General features: G+C 40.4%; 1 protein-coding gene across 7 annotated transcripts in view; it reads right to left on the bottom strand.

Annotated features, from left to right (window-relative positions):
* Positions 1–21,561, bottom strand: part of USP6NL (USP6 N-terminal like) — a 218,382-nt gene that overhangs the window by 36,946 nt on the left and 159,875 nt on the right. For all 7 annotated transcript variants that reach the window (XM_048836606.2, XM_048836611.2, XM_048836608.2 and 4 more), the window contains 5 exons: positions 19,872–19,979; positions 11,479–11,588; positions 7,039–7,087; positions 4,851–4,971; positions 420–514 (listed from right to left, as the gene is read on the bottom strand). In XM_048836606.2, coding sequence (XP_048692563.1) covers positions 420–514; positions 4,851–4,971; positions 7,039–7,087; positions 11,479–11,588; positions 19,872–19,979 — 483 coding nt within the window. The remainder of the gene's footprint in view (positions 1–419; positions 515–4,850; positions 4,972–7,038; positions 7,088–11,478; positions 11,589–19,871; positions 19,980–21,561) is intronic.

The raw sequence follows: 21,561 nt of genomic DNA, 5'->3' as shown, positions 1-21,561 counted from the left end.
CCATAGGGACACTACTCAAAGAAGAGTAAGTTGTCTGATTACAAAGTCTCCTTGGCCCAGAGGCACTGTGTGGTCAGTTCTGCACATGATAAATCCTTTACAAAGGGCGTTCAGTGCCCAGGGGGTTGCTAAATAGTAAAATCTTGAATTGCATTTACTGGAAACACAAATATTTTCAGGAAACCAGCACTCAAAGTTGTGACTCCCAATCTGATTATTTTAAGAGCCCAATCAATGTCCCAATTCAGCCAAGACTCCATGACTTCATTCATATAACATCAATAGGACTTTTGCCGGTTAGAACCCAACATCCATCCCCCAAATTCGTACCATTCTAAATCAACAGATTGGACTGGACTGAAACAAGATGATTGGCTTTAGTGCAATAAATACTACTTTTATCTGGCAGATTTACTTACGAAGTGTTGCTTAAGTTTAGACAAAAACTTCTTCAATATTTTCTCATGATGTTCTTGAAACCGCAAGAGTTTTGGAAAACCAGGAACAAAAAAGCCTAGGAAAAAAAGAGTAAACATGCAGCATGTAACAGGGATAAGTTTCACAAAAAATTATCTACAAGATCTCTAAAGATTTAAAAATGTGTTGGTTTCAATTACACAATTACACTCAAAATAATTTATACAGTACATTTTACTACATTGATGCAAGAATAAGTGTAGGTTTTATTGTTCAAGCTACTGTGGTAAAATCTCAACCATTTTCCTATTGCCTATTTTCAATTTAATAATAGCTATGATGGATACAAGCTGCATCAACTCTGATTTAGTCTGCACCACTGTAAAAGCACATGGCAAACAGCTTTTTTTTTTTTTTTTTTTAAATGACAGATTCCAAAAAAGGTTAAAAACAGAAATCTGAAGCGTGGTTTTGCCCTCAACAGTGAGCAAAGAAAGGCACCTTCTTAGCAAGTCTGCTCTCCACGTGTATTCACAGGACAGACACAAACCACACAGCTGCCAGAACTTGTGCAGCAGCAAGGTTAAAGAGAATGAGAATATGAGGCAGGGCTCCCCACACAGATGTAGAATTAATAAGGAGAGAGCATAATTTGAAGACCATGGGCTTGTACAGTGAAATTAAGGGCATAGGTAACCTGCAAAAACTTTATTGGCGATATGTCTGAGAATGCAAGCACCCAGATTGAATTTCATTGCTTCAGTTGAGTTTGCAGGGCAGGCAACGAGGGGAAAAAACACATTTCTACTTGTAAACTGAGATAGCTGATATGGAAGTTGGTGAGGCAAGGTGGGTGAGGTAATATCTTGTATTGGATCAACTTCTGTTGGTGAAAGTAGGAAGCTTTTCAACTTATACAGAGCTCTTCTTCCTGGTATTTTTTCAGCAAAGGTAGTCCAATAAAAGAATATTACCTCACCCACCCTGCCTCTCTATTATCCTGAGACCAACATGGCTACAACACTGCAAACAACATGGAAGTTAGTGGCATAATAAACAAGGACCCCAAAATACTATTTTAACGGAACCAGTTTTCAGAATAGAATCAAATTTTAAAACCAAAAGATGCCTTCTGGCCAGTTGCCAATTCAATAATTAAGGACAATATGCAGAGTGACTAAATATTAAGATCTCCTATCTCAGAATCATGGAACGTATGTTAATATAGCGACTCCTCTGTCATATGAAAAAAGGAATGTCGGATGTTACCTACATTCAGCTAAGCAAAATTGTTCTCTTTTTACATAAACTGTGAATCAGTACCTCAAAACTAATTGCACATCATTAATAATATTCAAAGGTACTGCCGCTCTTTCCCTTCATACACCAATTCTTTAGCCTGAATCTGGAAAATAGTTATGGAAATCCTAAGGGAAACAGCTTTCAAAAATCTAAATCATTTTCATGGTCAGCTACCTACATTTTATGATTTGGAGACTGCAGTGTAGATGTACCCTTACAGTCAAATTCATCCCTTGATTTCAGTGGACTTATACCAGGGGTTAGTCGGGTTGTGTATTTTGAGAGACACTTGGTTGCACTGGAAAAACAGCCTGAGTCCCCAGGTCACGGGTGGGGGGCCGATGAAGCAAAGTGCTTTGTTTATTATAGGGAGGAACTTTTTAGCCCTGCTACTCTAGGCAGCACCTTTTTTAATTGCACTATTCAGCCATCACTATCAGCCACTGATTTGAGTTCAATCGTTGAGGGGGCCATTTAGGGATCTGGGGCAAAAATTGGGGGATTGGTCCTGCTTTGAGCAGGGGGTTGGACTAGATGCCCACTAGGTCCCTTCCAACCCTGATATTCTATGACTCTATGACTTCAGAGAGTGATGTCTTGATCATGGGCATCTAGTGTGAGAAGAGACAGCTCCCCCCGGTTTAGAATTGAAACACACGCATAGCAACAATTTAGAATTGAAATAGTTTAAGGGCTGCTTTTTTAAAGATGTACACAGGAAGAAATGCAAACAGCAATGTGCATGCACACTTCACGTAAATCAATTTGAAAGTTTACTCTTTAGCATCTTCAGTGTTTACAGTAATGCTTTCACTGCTGTAAATGGATTTTAGGTATATAAACTGAAGTGCATTTGATTATTTGGGGGCGGGGGTATTATTCATTCAAACTATAGTTAAGGTTATATGTTAGCATATCTATAAACACAAACTTCCCCACCGGGGTGTTGTAAGGGTTAGTTAATACTTCTAAAGCACTTAAGACCTTCCGTTTGAGAATCTCAAAGTGCTAAGTATTCTATTAATCACATTTTTAGAGATTTTTTAGCCCTGATAGAAAAGAATTTGCTCCAAGCTCAAACTTGTAAAGCAATAATTTGGCCTGGGCGGGAATATTTTAAAACAAATTTCATAAAATTAAATCCAGCCATTTTCATTTTATGCAGGTGATGGTAATGGTTTGTGAGGGGGAGATGGGACACACTTATTTTTATTCGATTCTATTTATTCCAGCCTGCTCATAGCACAATTGTTCATATATGTAAAAATGTGCATGCCCAGCTCTGGCAGTAGTGTTTGTTAGCTACCAGCTCAGTGCAGACAAGCAAAAGGAGCATACACTCATGGCCATGAAAACACACAGCAACCCTCATGGAGCTCCTTCACCATCAGCCAGTTGGGTGCACTTGGGCTCACTGTAGCAGTATGAAATGACCCTGCAAAAGCTAATCGCTTTAGACATTTATTCTATGGGAGTTCCTCAGAGGCGTCATGTTAAGAGCACAAATCCTACGGCAAGAATCTCTCCTGGTAACAGTGTGATGTGCCCAAACACCAACATTTAGAATCTGGAGGACATTCTTTATCCTATTTAATAGTTTATAGAAGACTAGCTTTTGGCCCAAAAGAGCATCCTTGGGGGGTAGTGGTGGGGGAAAGCCTACAGGTGTACAGGGGTCATATGTACTACAGATGGATAAACTAGTTTGGAAAATAATAAGAATAGATTAGTTTAGTTTACATTGGTTTGGAAAAGGTACAGAGAAGGACAACAAAAATGATTAAGGGTATGGAACAGCTTCTGTAGGAGGAGAGATTAAAAAGTCGGTGACTGGGCTCAGAAGAGGCTATGACAGAGGTCTATAAAATGAAAAATGGTGTGGAGACAATGAGTAGGGAAGTGTAATATTACCCTTCACAGGACACAAAAACCAGGGGTCACCCAATGAAATTAATAGTCAGCAAGTAAACACAAATATGAGGAAGTACTTCTTCACACAACACAAGTCAACCTGTGTGACTCATTGCCAGGGGATGTGGTGAAGGTCAAAAGTATAACTGGATTCAAAAAAGAATTAGATACGTTCATGAGGAAAGGTCCAGGACAGTCAGGGCTGCAACCCCATGCTCCAGATGTCCCTAACCCTCGAACTGTCGGAAGCTGGGAGTGGATGACAAGGGATGGCTCACTCAATAATTGCCCTGTTCCATTCATTCCCTCTGAAACATTTGGCACTGGCCACTGTCAGAAGGTAAAGAACACATAGAAAATACTAAAATTTAAAAGTAACAAATAAATTAGAGAGAACACACAATTATATTTAAGTAGCAAAATGGTGGAACGATAGAATTCTGTGTGAGGCAGAGATAAAGCTTGCCAACAGTTTACCCTTAGCTCAGACCATTGTGCCTACCTACAGCATTAGTTTTAACTGAGGATTTCCAGCTTTGCCAGTTGATGTCACAGTCGTTTAACAGGTTTTTTTATATAATTTTCATTATTATTCTATTGCTATATAAATGTCTGCATAACCAAATTTCGACACTGCCAGGCAAAGATAACTGAAGTAACTTCCATGAATATCAGCAATGAAGTCCAGAAACACAGTCCTTAGAATAAATACCTGTAAGTGCAGCATTTAACATAGAATAATAGCTTTATCAGCATTTTACAAGGCTCTGACAAAGTGGCATTTGTAACATTACTGTACAGAACAAATCAGTGGCACTAAGAGCTGAGGCAGAGACACTGGTACACTTAAACAAAGTGACAGCTCTAAGAGAACTTTTGGGTATTTTACCAGAATAAATTACACACACACAAATCTTTTAATGGGACACAAGCAGAATAACATTAGAGGATGGGAAATCTTCATTGATGACTACTCGTAGAATATAACCTATAAAACAATCATATAGGAAATTGCAGATAAGTGTTAACCATATATATTAAGAGATTATTAAGCATCATTTGTACTGCAGGAGCATGCAATAGCCCCACACAAGATAACGGCCCCGCTGTGCTAGGCACCGATCACACACAAATGGATATGGCCCCTGTCTCAAACAATTTATTATCTAATTAGGACACGTTGAAATTTAAATGGTACTGCATGAACTGAAATTCCATACCATGCATAGCATGTTTAGGACCTGAGAGTAGTTTCACCAGGGCCCAGAAGGCATCTTCTTCATTCATGTACATGAGGAGTAAAGCTGTGATCTGGCTCATTCCCTGACAGTATCCAACCTCCTGAAATGTAGAGGACAGGAAACATTAACTTTGTAAACAAGCAAAAGAACTATTTGTGTATTTTTTAACATGAGAAAATACACCATTTTTGGAATAAGCTCTCTAAATATTGCAAACCCACACACCCCTCAAATTTTCATGGTTAAAATTTTCCTTTAAACTCCATTACCATGGCTATTCAAAGACAAAACATATTCTACTAGAAGGGATAATTCACTGTCTTCCAACTGGTGCTTGAACTGGCTTTGGCCTTTCATTAAAATACAGTATATTTGTACACTAAATCCTTTATTTTAAAATGTTTGCATATAATTTATATGAACCTACACCCAGAACAGATGTGTTTTCTATTCTCCATGTGGAGCAGCACAACATATAGCAAGAAGATATTGCAGATACATAAACAAGTGAGACAGAGAAATCTCTCCTCTTATTCAAAAACTGTAGCAATGAAAAACAGGAAACCCCACAAGGCTACTGTACTAATATATTAACTCCTATGGTGGGAACCAGCAATAAGAAACATCAGACTGCTTAAGTAAGGATTATTACTGACTTTACAAAACCAGCTGCTAATGTATATTTGATGAGAAAGAGATAATTATTGAGAAAGTCTTTTAGACAGATGGGTTCGTCGCAAGAACTTTGGCCAAGGAAGCCGTTTAATTTGCTTTAATGCCGAAAGATAAAAAGGAAACTAGCTAAGAAGTCTGAAACAACTGTGATATAAGAGAAAAAAATACAACAAGCCTAAATACTAATCTTTTTCTACTTGTTTAAACACTGCCAATGTTTATACAATATCCATTGATTTTAAACAGCATCTTTCATGTAATATAAATTGTGCTGTGGAAAACAAAAAAAGTCCCTGCTATCAGAGTTTTAACCCTAAACACCATACAATCAAAAATCTAGGGCACCTATTAAATCGCAGAAAACATAATTCTAGAATTAAAAACAGTAATATTAGCTTCTTCTTGCACCAAAAGAGAGAACTTTCAATCTGGCGAGAGCAAAACTAAAACTTCTTTTAAATAGATATGATGCTGGAAGGGAAGCAAAGTGATATTTAAGAATGATGACCTCTATAATTACTTATAATGAGAATAATCCTGCAAACATTTCTGCATAGACTCAGCTCTACATACGGTCTCATTGACTTAATTAGAACTACTCATGTGTTAAGTTAAACACAATTATAAAAATGTTTGCAGAATGGGGGCATAATGTGTAAGCACAGAAGTGGACATCTGACAACATTTACATTACTTATGTTTTTAACAGGCAACTCAGACTTAGATGCTACAAACCTGGAACATTTCTGGCATATAACATGAGATCTAAAAACCCCATTCGGGAAAGCATCGCCATTCATGATAGGAATGAAAAACTTACCTTACAAGAGAAGACTCAAAGAGCTTGGCTTGTTTAGCCTAACAAAAGAAGGCTGAGGGGAGGAGATATGATTGCTCTCTGCAAATGTCAGTGGGATCAAATAGGAGGGAGGGAGAGGAGTTCTTAGTTAAGCGCCAATGTTGACAAAATAAACTGGCAATCAATATATTTAGGTTTGAAATTAGATGAAGGTTTCTAAACATCCGAGGAGTGAAGTTCTGGAACAGCCTTCCCAGGGAAGTAGTGGGGCCAAAACACCTAACTGGCTTTGAGACTGAACTTGATACATTTATGGAGGCAATGGTATGATGAGACTATCTACAATGGCATATAGCAGTAGTGGGCAACCTGCGGCCCATCAGAGTAATCTGATTGCAGGCCACGAGACATTTTGCGGATGCTGACCGTCCGCAGGCACCGCCCCCCGCAGCTCCCAGTGGCTGCGGTTCTCTGTTCCTGACCAATGGGAGCTGTGGGAAATGGCGCCTGCATGCGAACGTGCTGGCCACTGCTTCAGCAGCGTTTGAACTCAAGCTCCCAACCCTACAACAGCCAGATTGAGCTGGCAACAGTTCAGATCTTTATGCATGTTGAGAAGTATGTTCAGTAACTTTCGCAACATTGTTTAAAAGACCCATATTTTATCTCAAATGTACATGAAACATGACTTACCGTATTATATATTGAATATGCAGCTAAAACATGGAATAAGGATTGTTGCCTGGAGAAACAAGATGGTAAGTAAATGGAAATATTTAACGTTGTTTTTAAAAAAAACAAAAACAAACCAGAAAGCTATTGAATCTACTTTCTAGATATCTGTTTCTCCAATTTGTCTAATTTCAAAAATTTAGAGAAATATATTTCATAATCAAAACAGATGTATTATAATCAAACAATACTTACTACTTATAACGGTTTACATGTTCAAAGTACTTAATAACTAATACATGTAACACCTCTAGGAGATAAGTGGGGAAGATATCAATTTTACAGCTGTGGAAACTGAGGCATAAACTGGGTAAGAGTTACATTTTCAAAGCATCCACTAGTTTTGCATGCCAGTATGGTTGCCAACCCTCCAGGATTTCCCTGGAGTAACCAGGAACTAAAAATTAAACTTTCATTAAAGACTGTCATGTGATGAAACCTCCAGCAATACGTCCAACCAAAACTGGCAACCCTATGTGGCAGATGAGAGACTCCTTGGACCTGATTTTTAGAACTGCTGAACATCAGCAGCTTTTATTCATTTTAGCAGGAGCTACGGGGGTTCAGCCGTTCTGAAACAAAACAGGCCCAATGTGTCTTAAGCTGGGCACTCAAAAATTGAGGCACTCAGAACTAGAGACCATTTCTGAAAATTTAGGCCTAAATGACTTTCCTGAGGTCCCACACACACATGCTTCCTTCACTAATTTCTTTTTGTTAATCTTTAGGCATATACATAAGAAAAATATTCTGACAGTTTTGATTGCTCTTGTTTTAACAATGAAATATTGAATTTGCTTTTTAAACTATTTATATTTTACCCTACATTGCTTTAAATTCTTTTTAGCAGAACAAACTAAGAGCCGGTCTTCATCATGTTTGAGCAATTCTGCTGATCTTTTTCCACAGATTTTAGAACCTGGACCTGGACCAAACTCTCAGAGTGCCCGTGCAGGGGAAGAAGCATCTGAAGAAGTGGGTTTTTTACCCACTAAATCTTATGTCCAAATAAATCAGTTAGTCTTTAAGGTGCCACCGGACTTCTTGTTGTTTCTGAGGTCCCACGAAGCATCAGTGGCAGGACCCAGGAACAACATTTGGGAGACTGACTCCTATTCCTGTGCTTAGTCTTACACAACTTGCTGACTCTCATACATACTTTGAGAAAACTTTGCCCTATTTAAAAATTACTCTCCCTTTTTCTTTCTGTATTACCCCACCACGTTCTAATTACTATTTGTTAATACATTAAAATTGAAAGTGTGAATTCAGCTTCCTCTCCAATTCAGGAATTAAGTAATGTTGAGTGTAGAGCTGTGCAGAAGTTTCATAATGAAATCCAAGACTTGATGGAACTGTGTGTAAACTTCAGCAAACAAACTTCAAGGTTTGTTCAGAACTTAGAGTCTGGGAATGTGAGCCAATATCAACCAAAACTTAAAACCATGGAAATGAAACTGCTGAGTTTTGCACAGGTCTAATCAGCTATCCTGCATCCCCAATGCATTCTTCCCTTTCCCCATCACTGAACCAAAACATGTAAATGTCCTTTTACACTTCTGCTGACCGTCAACAAAAAATGTTAAGTTTTCCATTAATGGAGATGGGAGGGAATAATCTGTTAGCCTTGTAGAGCACTTCCCCAGGTCAATTAACAGTGTTTCCTCTGAACATGCTCACTGCATGATTATGTGAGTGGATACCACTTATTTATAAACGTGTACGTGTACGTGTACGTGTGTGTGTGAGAGAGAGAGAGAGAGAGATGGATGGGCAAAAGAATGAAAGTTGGACTTCAGTTTCAACCTTCCTTTAACTGTTGAATGATGATCAATTAGTATGGTACTAGATATTAAATTTGAGTCTTATTTCTTTGAAAGGACAATTTCTGTCTTTCACTTTATTTGGTCTTTGATTGCATTGGGTAATTAACGTATGTTTATTTTCATTTCAAGAAAATTTGCATTAAACCACATATTTCTTAGTCATCCAACACAGACCCACTTCACAAGGAAAAGGGGGCATATTTTAAAGACAATCTGCATTGGAAGATAAACAAAGAGGTGAGTAAAAGGCTTCATTCATATCTACAGGTGGGCTTCATAAACAGATTGTGTTCTGCATTTTAAAATACTGCATCACACTACATTAATTCAGTTTAAGAATTTTAAAACAAAAAAGAGCAGTCAGCTTTCTCTCAAGGTTTAATGTCAATGTATGTATGAAACACTACACTTTCATATGTCAGACGCATGAAAATTAAATTAAGAATACATTAGATTAGAAAATCTTGGTCTAACTTCTCCTGGGGTAAGTGGTCTAGGATTTAACTGAGCAAAGACATCTTTGCTTTTTAAACTATTTATATTTTAACCTACATTGCTTTAAATTCTTTTTAGCAGGACAAACTAAGAGCCGGTCTTCATCATGTTTGAGCAATTCTGCTTATCTTTTTCCACAGATTTTAGAACCTGAACTTGGACCAAACTCTCAGAGTGCCCATGCAGGGGAAGAAGCCACACTAACTTCAGAGCTGCCTTCAGAGAGTACACCTGCAGAGCTTCCTGAAGCTAGGGGAGGTACCTGGAAGTGGGACTCATCTCCCCACGAGAGCGGCCGTGCAGGGGAAGAGGAAGTCCTGTCCCTCCACAGCGTGGCTGTGACCAGAAGCTAGGAGCCCCCACCTGGGGCACTCCAGCAGCACAGAGGAGATCAGACTCACCGCCACGAACCTCCTCTGGCTGCAGGAAGCTCCACGGCTGATGCCTTTGGAATCCAACTCTGAAGGAAGCATAGAAGTAAGGGTGGCAATCCAGCAACCCTCCTACAACAGCCTTGCAAACCCCTCCCCCCCAACCACGATCCCCTTTTGGGTCGGGACCCCCACAGTTACAACACCCTGAAATTTCAATGTAAACTTCTGAAAACATGAAGTTGACTAACTTTAAAATCCTCCTGCTGTGAAACTGACCAAAATGGACCCTGAATTTGGTAGGGCCCTAATTATGAGGTGTCAATAAACTTCGCAGGGACTCGGTGCACAAATCAGATGGCAGGAAGTAGCCAAACAGAAACTAAATGTAAAGGGCACAATATCACTATTATTGTCTAACATTAACTAAGCTTTAACTAATAACATTTTAATACTATTTACCCTAAGCGTTCCCACTAAAGGCCTAAAACAGGATGAACACAAAAACATTCAGAAGAATACAAACTGTTGAAAAGGAAAGCAATTTACTTTCAGGGGAATAAAAACAAACTGGACTTCATTTCTTTAGTGCAGGATATGGTTACTGAACTTTCCCCAAATGCCATAAGTGGCGGCACTGGAAATACACAATGTGGAAATTCCACGTTCTACCACGGATTTAGGGTCACTGCCCAAAATTTTTATTTCTAGACGTCTACAGAATTTAAGGATTTTATTTAGACTCTACATTCTCAAGGACACAGATATTGGGGAATTTTTTACTTGTCTGTGAAGTATCCTACGCAATGTTCTACAATTATATGAACAACAAAGTAGTAAACAAAATAACACATTTTAGTTTATCTCACTTATGACTGTGAATATAACCTTTGGAAGGTGAACAAATGCAGTGAGGTCTTCCAGAAGCTACTGAAAAAGAATGAAATGATACATTTGAAGAGGAGTGAGATGTGTCTCATTCATCTCAATGGGGGTGTTGATCCTGAAGCCTAAGAACAATGCTGTCATTTGGTATGTTTATGTTAAAAATGTTTAAATAGTGAAATAGTTTAACATTCTTTATCCAACAACTATAAAATAAAATATTGCAAAAAAATGTAAAAGTATTAAGGTGGCAAGGTTTAATTACATAAATAATTACATGTTCATAGCTAAAAAGTTGTTTTATTTGGTTCTCAAAGCTACACTGCAAAAGAGGGAAAATACAGAAAATCTAGGGGAAGGCTAAAAGGCTAGAGGGGAGAGATTAAAGTTACCAAAAAAGTAAGAAAAAATTGTTTTTATAACATTACTTTATAAAGCTATACATAATTTATTAAAGAATTTAGTCTTTTCTTGTGCTCTGAATTTGCTTTAAATAGAGGCCAACAAATTTTCTCAGGTTTTGTAAAAATGTCTACAGCATCTGGGGGATAAAGAATTTAGAGTTTTTCCTTTAGATTTCCAGTGGCCAGAGCTTTAATACACTAAAGGGTAAAGCTAGCAGGTTGGAGATTAAACAATCTGATTTTGAACTATTCGGAGACTACATTCCTTTAAGCTATATGTGGTACTTTCTGAAATCTGAAACTTTTACATTCAAAGCTTTGTCATACTTCTTGGGTAGTAAACGGAGTCTTAGGTAGGTAAAGATCTATCTGAAAGACAAACAAGAAATGACTAAATTACATACATTTTTATTTACTTACTTAACACCATATCTGTCTCTAAACATGATATGATCCCTATATGTTCGATTTACATCAAGATCGATTTGCCTGATATCTGGTGAAGACCCTCGTGCTCGATGTTTTAATTTCTAGGAAAAATGGCAATAAAGAAATGAAATTAGGCAGAACTCTGTGGACGTTTAAAATAGGAAGAAAAACTGCTTAAGGCCACAGAATTTATTGGTGGACAAAAACATTTGTAATCTGTGAACTTACAATGCTTATTATAGAAAATGATGGGGAAGCAAAGAGAAGCAACGCAGGAGTTGGGGGTGGGGACACACATGGGCATAATTGGGGGGGCACTGCCCCCCAACAGAGACAAGGCATGGGCAGGCACGCAGGGTCACATGCCACTACCCCCCCCTCCCCACCACCACCATTTCTGTGAGCGCAGAGCTGCCCGGCTGAAGGAAGTTGGTGTTCAAATGCTGCCTCCTGGATCCTAGTGCTGGGTGTGCTCCCCTTCTGTGTGCTGGGAGCCATTCTATTTTCTGTATAAACAGTGAGTGCCCATGATGGGGCAGGGCAAGGGGGGCGGATGTGGGAGGGAGGGGAGAGGAAAGAGGGGTGGGACGGGAGCAGTGGAGAAGGGGGATGGGATGGGATGGAGCAGCAAAGGGGATAGGAGAATTGGGGGGGGGGGGAAGTGGGAGCCCAGCATGTGGCATCCCCTCAGCTGCAGAAGCAGCTGGGGCTCTCCCATTAGGCAGGCCTATTGAACTCCCACTCCCCAGGAGCACTCCAACAAGTACGCTGCACCCAGACCCCATCCCACCAAGACCCACTCCCCCAGCACCTGGACTCCCCTGCTGAGCCCCAACCACCTTCACCTGGACCCCCCTGCAGTCTCATTGCCCCTGCACCAGAACCCCCTGTCAAGGTTCCTTCCCCACTCTGAACGCTAGGGTACAGATGTGGGGACCTGCATGAAAAACCTCCTAAGCTTATATTTACCAGCTTAGGTCAAAACTTCCCCAAGGTACAAAATATTCCACCCTTTGTCCTTGGATTGGCCGCTACCACCACCAAACAAATACTGGTCACTGGGGAAGAGCTGTTTGGAAACGTCTTTCCCCCCAAAATACTTCCCAAAACCTTGCACCCCACTTCCTGGACAAGGTTTGGTAAAAAGCCTCACCAATTTGCCTAGGTGACTACAGACCCAGACCCTTGGATCTGAGAACAATGAAAAAGCATTCAGTTTTCTTACAAGACGACTTTTAATAGAAATAGAAGTAAACAGAAGTAAAGAAATCACCTCTGTAAAATCAGGATGGTAGATACCTTACAGGGTAATTAGATTCAAAACATAGAGAATCCCTCTAGGCAAAAACTTAAGTTACAAAAATGATACACAGACAGAAATAGTTATTCTATTCAGCACAATTCTTTTCTCAGCCATTTAAAGAAATCATAATCTAACACATATCTAGCTAGATTACTTACTAAAAGTTCTAAGACTCCATTCCTGGTCTATCCCCGGCAGAAACAGCATAAAGACAGACAGAGACCCTTTGTTTCTCTCCCTCCTCCCAGCTTTTGAAAGTATCTTGTCTCCTCATTGGTCATTTTGGTCAGGTGCCAGCGAGGTTACCTTTAGCTTCTTAACCCTTTACAGGTGAGAGGAATTTTCCTCTGGCCAGGAGGGATTTTAAAGGGGTTTACCCTTCCCTTTATATTTATGACACCCCCCTTCCCCCATGAACCCCTGTGCATCCAGACACCACTCCCCGCCCCGGATCACCACTGAGCTGCCCATACCCAGACTGCCCCACACAGAACCCTCTCACCACACACTTGGATCCCCCCCACACTAAGCCCCTCTACACTTGGATGCTGCTGAGCTGAGCCTGCCTGCCTACACCTGGTGCAGAGAGGCAGGGCCCTGCGGTGTTTCTGAAGCAAGCCCAGCCCCTGAGCTGTGTCAGGGTCGGGTGCAGCCTCACCACCGAGTCCCTGTCCCGGGGAGGTGGAGAGGTGGCTGCAGAGTGATCTCCCAACTCCATGCAGCCAGTGGCCTGTGCTCCCCACTGCCATGCTGGAGTCTCCACAATTATTTATTGACAAATAAAATTTGCAGAATTTTTATTTTTTGGTGCAGAACTCCCTCCGGAGTATAGTTTTCAGTTTCCCAACTTTGCACATAGCTGGCACCTTTCCAAATTGGATGATGACTTTTTTCATGATTATTATGAGAGGTCTTGATAAAATCCTACCAAGGCAGAAAAGGATAAGTGAAGACTGCTATGACAGCATTATGCTTACAGGTTTCATTGTTTTACTTACTGGTCTGGCCCTTTGGCAATATCTAAGTTCGAGATTGGGTTTCTTTGTTTGTTTTGTATTTCACTTCTCCGTATGTTTTTTGGGTTGAATTGTATAATCACTTTACAAGTTCCCAATACAATTTTAAATTTAAGATATATTGTAGGATGGGAGGTGGATAGACCATGCTTCTGCGTCTACCCCGTTTTGGGGGTTAGACTGACAATCATAACCAAAGAACTCCAAATATGTCCTCACTTCCACACTAGAAAAAGGATCTTCTCCTATATCTTATATGTATTTGTCACAGAATAGGTCTCCTCCTTGTTTGGCATTTTCCTTAATATTTTCATCTTTGTCCTCCAAATGCCTGATACACCACAGTAACTGAACCTGTACTATATATATGATAGTCTACCAAAAAGCTATTCTTATGTCTAGGCATACTTTCTATGTAGATAGTTCCCCCATCACAAATTTCTGTGACTAGCTTGTAAATTCTTTTAGATTTATATTTATAAAAGGCATATTGATTCTTGTGTGAATTCAGCAGAACCTCACTTATCCATATTTTATGTAAAATTACTACCTCCATTTCTCAGCAAAGATTTAGCAACAGATAGCTGAAATGGGTCGCAAAAGCCGAAGACTTAAAATATGTTTACACAAAAAACCCTACAGAAATGTGCTTTACGCTATTAGAACATTGGCTAAGACATTATGAAATATTATAATAAAGTAAAATACAGTTGTCAAAATAAATCAATAAAGCACATTTCATGACATCTAGCTTTGCTTATTTTTATTGTGTTTGTTCTCTTAAGTTCTCAAAATTCAGAAAATTGCAATATTCTCCCCAATAATTACTGCAAACTAACAAGGTTCTGTTTTATAAACATTTGCAGAGCACTTCACACCTTCAAAGTGCTTTACAAACATTAAATTAATTCATCTTGGTTATTCTCAAAGCTTGATTTTAATGGTTTTCCCTCTGACCAAACATTCAAATATATAAAAAGAAAAGGAGTACTTGTGGCACCTTAGAGACTAACCAATTTATTTGAGCGTAAGCTTTCGTGAGCTACAGCTCACTTCATCGGATGCATACTGTGGAAAGTATAGAAGATCTTTTTATACACACAAAGCATGAAAAAATGGGTGTTTACCACTACAAAAGGTTTTCTCTCCCCCACCCCACTCTCCTGTTGGTAATAGCTTATCTAAAGTGATCACTCTCCTTACAATGTGTATGATAATCAAGTTGGGCCATTTCCAGCACAAATCCAGGGTTTAACAAGAACGTCCTGGGCGGGGCGGGGAGGGGAAACAGGTTACCTTGCATAATGACTTAGCCACTCCCAGTCTCTATTCAAGCCTAAGTTAATTGTATGCAATTGGCAAATGAATTCCAATTCAACAGTCTCTCGCTGGAGTCTGGTTTTGAAGTTTTTTTGTTGTAATATCGCAACTTTCATGTCTGTAATCGCGTGACCGGAGAGATTGAAGTGTTCTCCGACTGGTTTATGAATGTTATAATTCTTGATATCTGATTTGTGTCCATTTATTCTTTTACGTAGAGACTGTCCAGTTTGACCAATGTACATGGCAGAGGGGCATTCCTGGGACATGACATATATCACATTGGTGGATGTGCAGGTGAACGAGCCTCTGATAGTGTGGCTGATGTTATTAGGCCCTATGATGGTGTCCCCGAATAGATATGTGGGCACAGTTGGCAACGGGCTTTGTTGCAAGGATAGGTTCCTGGGTTAGTGGTTATGTTGTGTGGTATGTGGTTGCTGGTGAGTATTTGCTTCAGGTTGGGGGACTGTCTGTAGGCAAAGACTGGCCTGTCTCCCAAGATTTGTGAGAGTGTTGGGTCATCCTTCAGGATAGGCTGTAGATCCTTAATAATGTGTTGGAGGGGTTTTAGTTGGGGGCTGAAGGCGACGGCTACAGTCACCTACAGACAGTCCCCCAACCTGAAGCAAATACTCACCAGCAACCACACACCACACAACAAAACCACTAACCCAGGAACCTATCCTTGCAACAAAGCCCGTTGCCAACTGTGCCCACATATCTATTCGGGGACACCATCATAGGGCCTAATAACAGCAGCCACACTATCAGAGGCTCGTTCACCTGCACATCCACCAATGTGATATATGTCATGTCCCAGGAATGCCCCTCTGCCATGTACATTGGTCAAACTGGACAGTCTCTACGTAAAAGAATAAATGGACACAAATCAGATATCAAGAATTATAACATTCATAAACCAGTCGGAGAACACTTCAATCTCTCTGGTCACGCGATTACAGACATGAAAGTTGCGATATTACAACAAAAAAACTTCATAACCAGACTCCAGCGAGAGACTGTTGAATTGGAATTCATTTGCCAATTGCATACAATTAACTTAGGCTTGAATAGAGACTGGGAGTGGCTAAGTCATTATGCAAGGTAACCTATTTCCCCTTGTTTTTTCCTACCCCCCACCCAGACGTTCTTGTTAAACCCTGGATTTGTGCTAGAAATGGCCCAACTTGATCATCATACACATTGTAAGGAGAGTGATCACTTTAGATAAGCTATTACCAGCAGGACAGTGGGGTGTGGGGAGAGAAAACTTTTGTAGTGGTAAACACCCATTTTTTCATGCTTTGTGTGTATAAAAAGATCTTCTATACTTTCCACAGTATGGATCCGATGAAGTGAGCTGTAGCTCACAAAAGCTTATGCTCAAATAAATTGGTTAGTCTCTAAGGTGCCACAAGTACTCCTTTTCTTTTTGCGAATACAGGCTAACATAGCTGTTACTCTGATTCAAATACATGAAACTCCTCTGGAGTCAAACAACCCAGTTATTGCTTTATTTTTAAAACATACTGAACATTTTTATTTACCACCATACTTTCTTTTTAAAGAAATCTGCCTCCAGCTCCAAGACAACAGTGGGAACCACTGCCAAAGTTTCACAAGATGAGGGCAGGATCATGAGATATAGTGCTTCAAGCTTACTTTCTGGCTAGTTATTAGTATGATCTTTCACCCATGACTGCCTCCTCCTGCAAAATGACAGGTTTCAGAGTAGCAGCCATGTTAGTCTATATTTGCAAAAAGAAAAGGAGTATTTGTAGCACCTTAGAGACTAACAAATTTATCTGAACATAAGCTTTCGTGAGCTACAGCTCACTTCATCAGATGCATTCAGTGGAAAACACAGTGGGGAGATTTATATACATAGACAACATGAAACAATGGGTGTTACCATACACACTGTAACCAGAGTGATCATTTGAGGTGAGCTATTACCAGCAGGAGAGCGGGGCGGGGGGGAACCTTTTGTAGTGATAATCAAGGTGGGCCATTTCCAGCAGTTCACAAGAATGTCTGAGGAACCGGGGGTGGTGATAAACATGAGGAAATAGTTTCACTTTGTGTAATGACCCATCCACTCCCAGTCTCTATTCAAGCCTAAGTTAATTGTATCCAGTTTGCAAATTAATTCCAATTCAGCAGTCTATCTGCTACCCAAGATCCGTAAACCTGGAAATCCTGGGGACGCCCCATCATCTCAGGCATTGGCACCCTGACAGCAGGACTGTCTGGCTATGTAGACTCCCTCCTCTGGCCCTACACTACCAGCACTCCCAGCTATCTTTGAGACACAATTGACTTCCTGAGGAAACTACAATCCATCAGTGATCTTCCTGAAAACACCATCCTAGCCACTATGGATGTAGAAGCCCTCTACACCAACCTTCCACACAAAGATGGACTACAAGCCGTCAGGAACAGTATCCCCGATAATGTCACAGCAAACCTGGTGGCTGAACTTTGTGACCTTGTCCTCACCCATACCTATTTCACATTTGGGGACAATGTATACATTCAAATCAGCGGCACTGCTATGGGTACCCGCATAGCCCCACAGTATGCCAACATTTTTATGGCTGACTTAAAACAACCCTTCCTCAGCTCTCGTCCCCTAATGTCCCTACTCTACTTGCTCTACATTGATGACATCTTCATCATCTGGACCCATGGAAAAGAAGCCCTTGAGGAATTCCACCATGATTTCAACCATTTCCATCCCACCATCAACCTCAGCCTGGACCAATGCACACAAGAGATCCACTTCCTGGACACTACGGTGCTAATAAGCGATGGTCACATAAACACCACCCTATACCGCAACCTACTGACCGCTATTCCTACCTACATGCCTCCAGCTTTCATCCAGACCACACCACATGATCCAGTGTCTACAGCCAAGCTCTACGATACAACCACATTTGCTCCAAATCCTTAGACAGAGACAAATACCTACAAGATCTCTATCAAGCATTCTTACAACTACAATACCCACCTGCTGAAGTGAAGAAACCTACTGAAGTGAAGATTGACAGAGCCAGAAGAATACCCAGAAGTCACCTACCACAGGACAGGCCCAACAAAGAAAATAACAGAACGCCACGAGCGATTACCTTCAGCCCCCATCTAAAACCCCTCCAGAGCATCATAAAGGATCTACAACCTATCCTGAAGGACGCCCCATCACTCTCATGGATCTTGGGAGACGGGCCAGTCCTTGCTTACAGACAGCTCCCCAACCTGAAGCAAATACTCACCAGCAACCACACACCACACAACAAAACCACTAACCCAGGAACCTATCCTTGTAACAAAACCCGTTGCCAACTGTGTCCACATATCTATTCAGGGGACACCATCACAGGGCCTAATCACATCAGCCACACTATCAGAGGCTCGTTCACCTGCACATCTACCAATGTGATATATGCCATCATGTGCCAGCAATGCTCCTCTGCCATATACATTGGTCAGACTGGACAGTCTCTACGTAAAAGAATAAATGGACACAAATAAGATGTCAAGAATTATAACTTTCAAAAATCAGTCGGAGAACACTTCAATCTCTCTGGTCACTCGATTACAGACCTAAAAGTTGCAATTCTTCAACAAAAAAACTTCAAAAACAGACTCCAACGAGAGACTGCTGAATTGGAATTAATTTGCAAACTGGATACAGTTAACTTAGGCTTGAATAGAGACTGGGAGTGGACGGGTCATTACACAAAGTAAAACTATGTCCCCATATTTATTCCCCCCCTCTGCCCACCACTGTTCCTCAGACATTCTTGTCAACTGCTGGAAATGACCCACCTTGATTATCACTACGAAAGGTTTCTCTCCCCGCCCCGCTCTCCTGCTGGTAATAGCTCACCTTACCTGATCACTCTGGTTACAGTGTGTATGGTAACACCCATTGTTTCATGTTCTCTATGTATATAAATCTCCCCACTGTATTTTCCACTGAATACATCTGATGAAGTGAGCTGTAGCTCACGAAAGCTTATGCTCAAATAAATTTGTTAGTCTCTAAGGTGTCACAAGTACTCCTTTCCTTCTGCAAAGCAGAAATCAAACTTACAGGTCTTCAGGGTTTTTTTTAGGGCTTGTCCGCACATGAAAATTAATCCAGAATAAAGCAGGGGGTGAATTTCAAGTGGATGAACTGTATTCCTTATTGTTTGTATGTGCTTATTTCAAATTAACTTAATAAATTTCCAAAGTGGATTAAGCTAATTCAGAATAAGGACTCATTCTGGAGTTAGTGTGCACACGCGGGTAAAAGTTCACTCCCACAAAGTTGTGTTGGTTCTGCAGGGCTAATAAGAGTAAAAAACAAAAAACAATACAAGGAGAAAAAACTCACACACAACCCCCCCCCATTACTTTTTTCACTAAATTAAACAGATAGGGCTTTGGGGGCAGGGGGAGATTCTGCTGAGTAAAATGATGCTACTTTTATAGTTATTTTTCTGAGTAGAACTGCACTTTATTTATTTGATTGATGGGGGAGGGAATTGGAAGAATTACATAAATTACAAAACCAAAAAGTAAGTGGATCAAATGCTGAGCCCCCATGGGTTTCTATTTGGCGACAGAGTTGAAAATACAGTTAAATACAATTTCTACTCCTTTTGCTACATTGCATAAAATAAAAGCTCAATATTTCCCAGCATCTAAGAGTTTGTGATTGGTAATTCTAGGGGGAAATTTTGCAAACTCACATTATAAAAGTCTTTCATTTCTTCTTTCATTTTAGGGACATCAAGTAGTAAACACCAGACTTCGCCTCTCAGCTGCAGTGGGATTCCTTTATAAATTCTCCTATGGAACTGTAAAAAGAAAAAAATAAACTGAATGCAGAACAAGCCAGAAAACCTTGAGCTGAGTGAGGGCCTTCCCTGCATCAAGCATTATTATCAAAAGAAGAAGGTCATAATATTATCAATCAGCCCTGAAGTAGTACTGGAAGTAGTTTGGCAGGTTCAGCGTGTCTAATAAATACTGGTAACTGGGATCCCTTTTGGCAGCCTTAGCAGGGAGGCCAAGGACGAGACATGGACACTGAACTATCCTCTCATTCCTGGAAGAGGCTCTTCCAGGTCAGGACGTGCACAATGGCACGACTAGTTGGAGAAACTTGCATTGCTACTGCCTGTGCTATACTTATTCCATGAGTAGAGACCTGAAGCGTTGTCAGTCTGGCCCTGTGCATAAGCACTAAGCTCATAAACAAAATCAGTTCCAAAGTAGTCCACACATAACTCGCTATTATTATGCACGGTGAATTAAGAAGTTAAAGTTTCTGAGAGGGGGAAAAAGATAATCCAGTAGTATACTACAACTCTGAAAAATCAGTAACACTCAAAACATGTGGCACTATCCTTTTTGAAAATGTCTTGTGGGACTGTAACACTGAGGATATGTCTACACAACAATCAGGAGGTGTGAGCGCAGCTCATGTGTCATACCCAAAACAACTTTGATTTAGCTCAAAACATAGCCAGAGCAACATGGGTGGCAGCATGGCTACCCACTTGAGTATGTGCCCAGCGTCGTGGGCGGGGCTGTACATAGGAGCCTAGCCATCCCGCTGCCCCTGCTGCCATGGCTACATTGCTATTGATACTTGAGCCAGCTTTGATCTCTAGCTAGCTCGGGTATGCCTACAGAAACGGCACTCAAACCTCTTGATTGCAGTGTAGACTTACCCTGATTTAAAGTGCATGCAAGTATAAGACCATCACAAGTACAGGAAATATTACATATCAAACTAACAGATTTCAGGTCAGATATTCTGGTAACTGTCACATTTGGAGAGATCTGATCAGAGTCAACTAATAAGTAACCAGACATTTTTTCCGCTTAGCTGTGCATTATGAGTTACAAATTATACAAAAATGCATTCTTAAAGGATTTAATGCTTTTGGCTGCAGTGACAAATACTGTATGGTAGATAGTCATGATGTAACAGTATTGCCCGATTCAATGCCAATACATGTTGTGAAAGCTAGTTTTAATTATGCGATACAAATTAATTTCCCCATAGATATGTTGTTGCACTAAGACACATACAGAAAGGATGAGAAATGGGGGAGAAAGGCACCACTCAGTCCTTGTATATCTCCTTCCAATTACACAGCCCATCTACCAGCACGTAAAAGCAATGACCATGTTTTTCCATTCTTTTTGGAAGTCCTGCCTCTAAAACATTCTACTGTACTTGGGCTACAGGAAACAACACCAAAATTGTCAAACACTGGGAAAGTCCTGCATGAACCAGAAGCAAAGGTTAGATCAGTGAGGACTCATCCAACCCTCCATTGGCCACAGGATTTGTGGCCCAGTGTGGAACCCTTTGAGGGAAGGAAATGAGATAAAGAACAGAAATGGATGATACTCTGGAGCATTCTT

Source organism: Caretta caretta, chromosome 1 (assembly GCF_965140235.1).
Source record: "Caretta caretta isolate rCarCar2 chromosome 1, rCarCar1.hap1, whole genome shotgun sequence".
NCBI lineage: Eukaryota > Metazoa > Chordata > Testudines > Cheloniidae > Caretta > Caretta caretta.
Note: the sequence above shows the minus strand (reverse complement) of the source record. Positions and strands in the feature narration are given on the sequence as shown.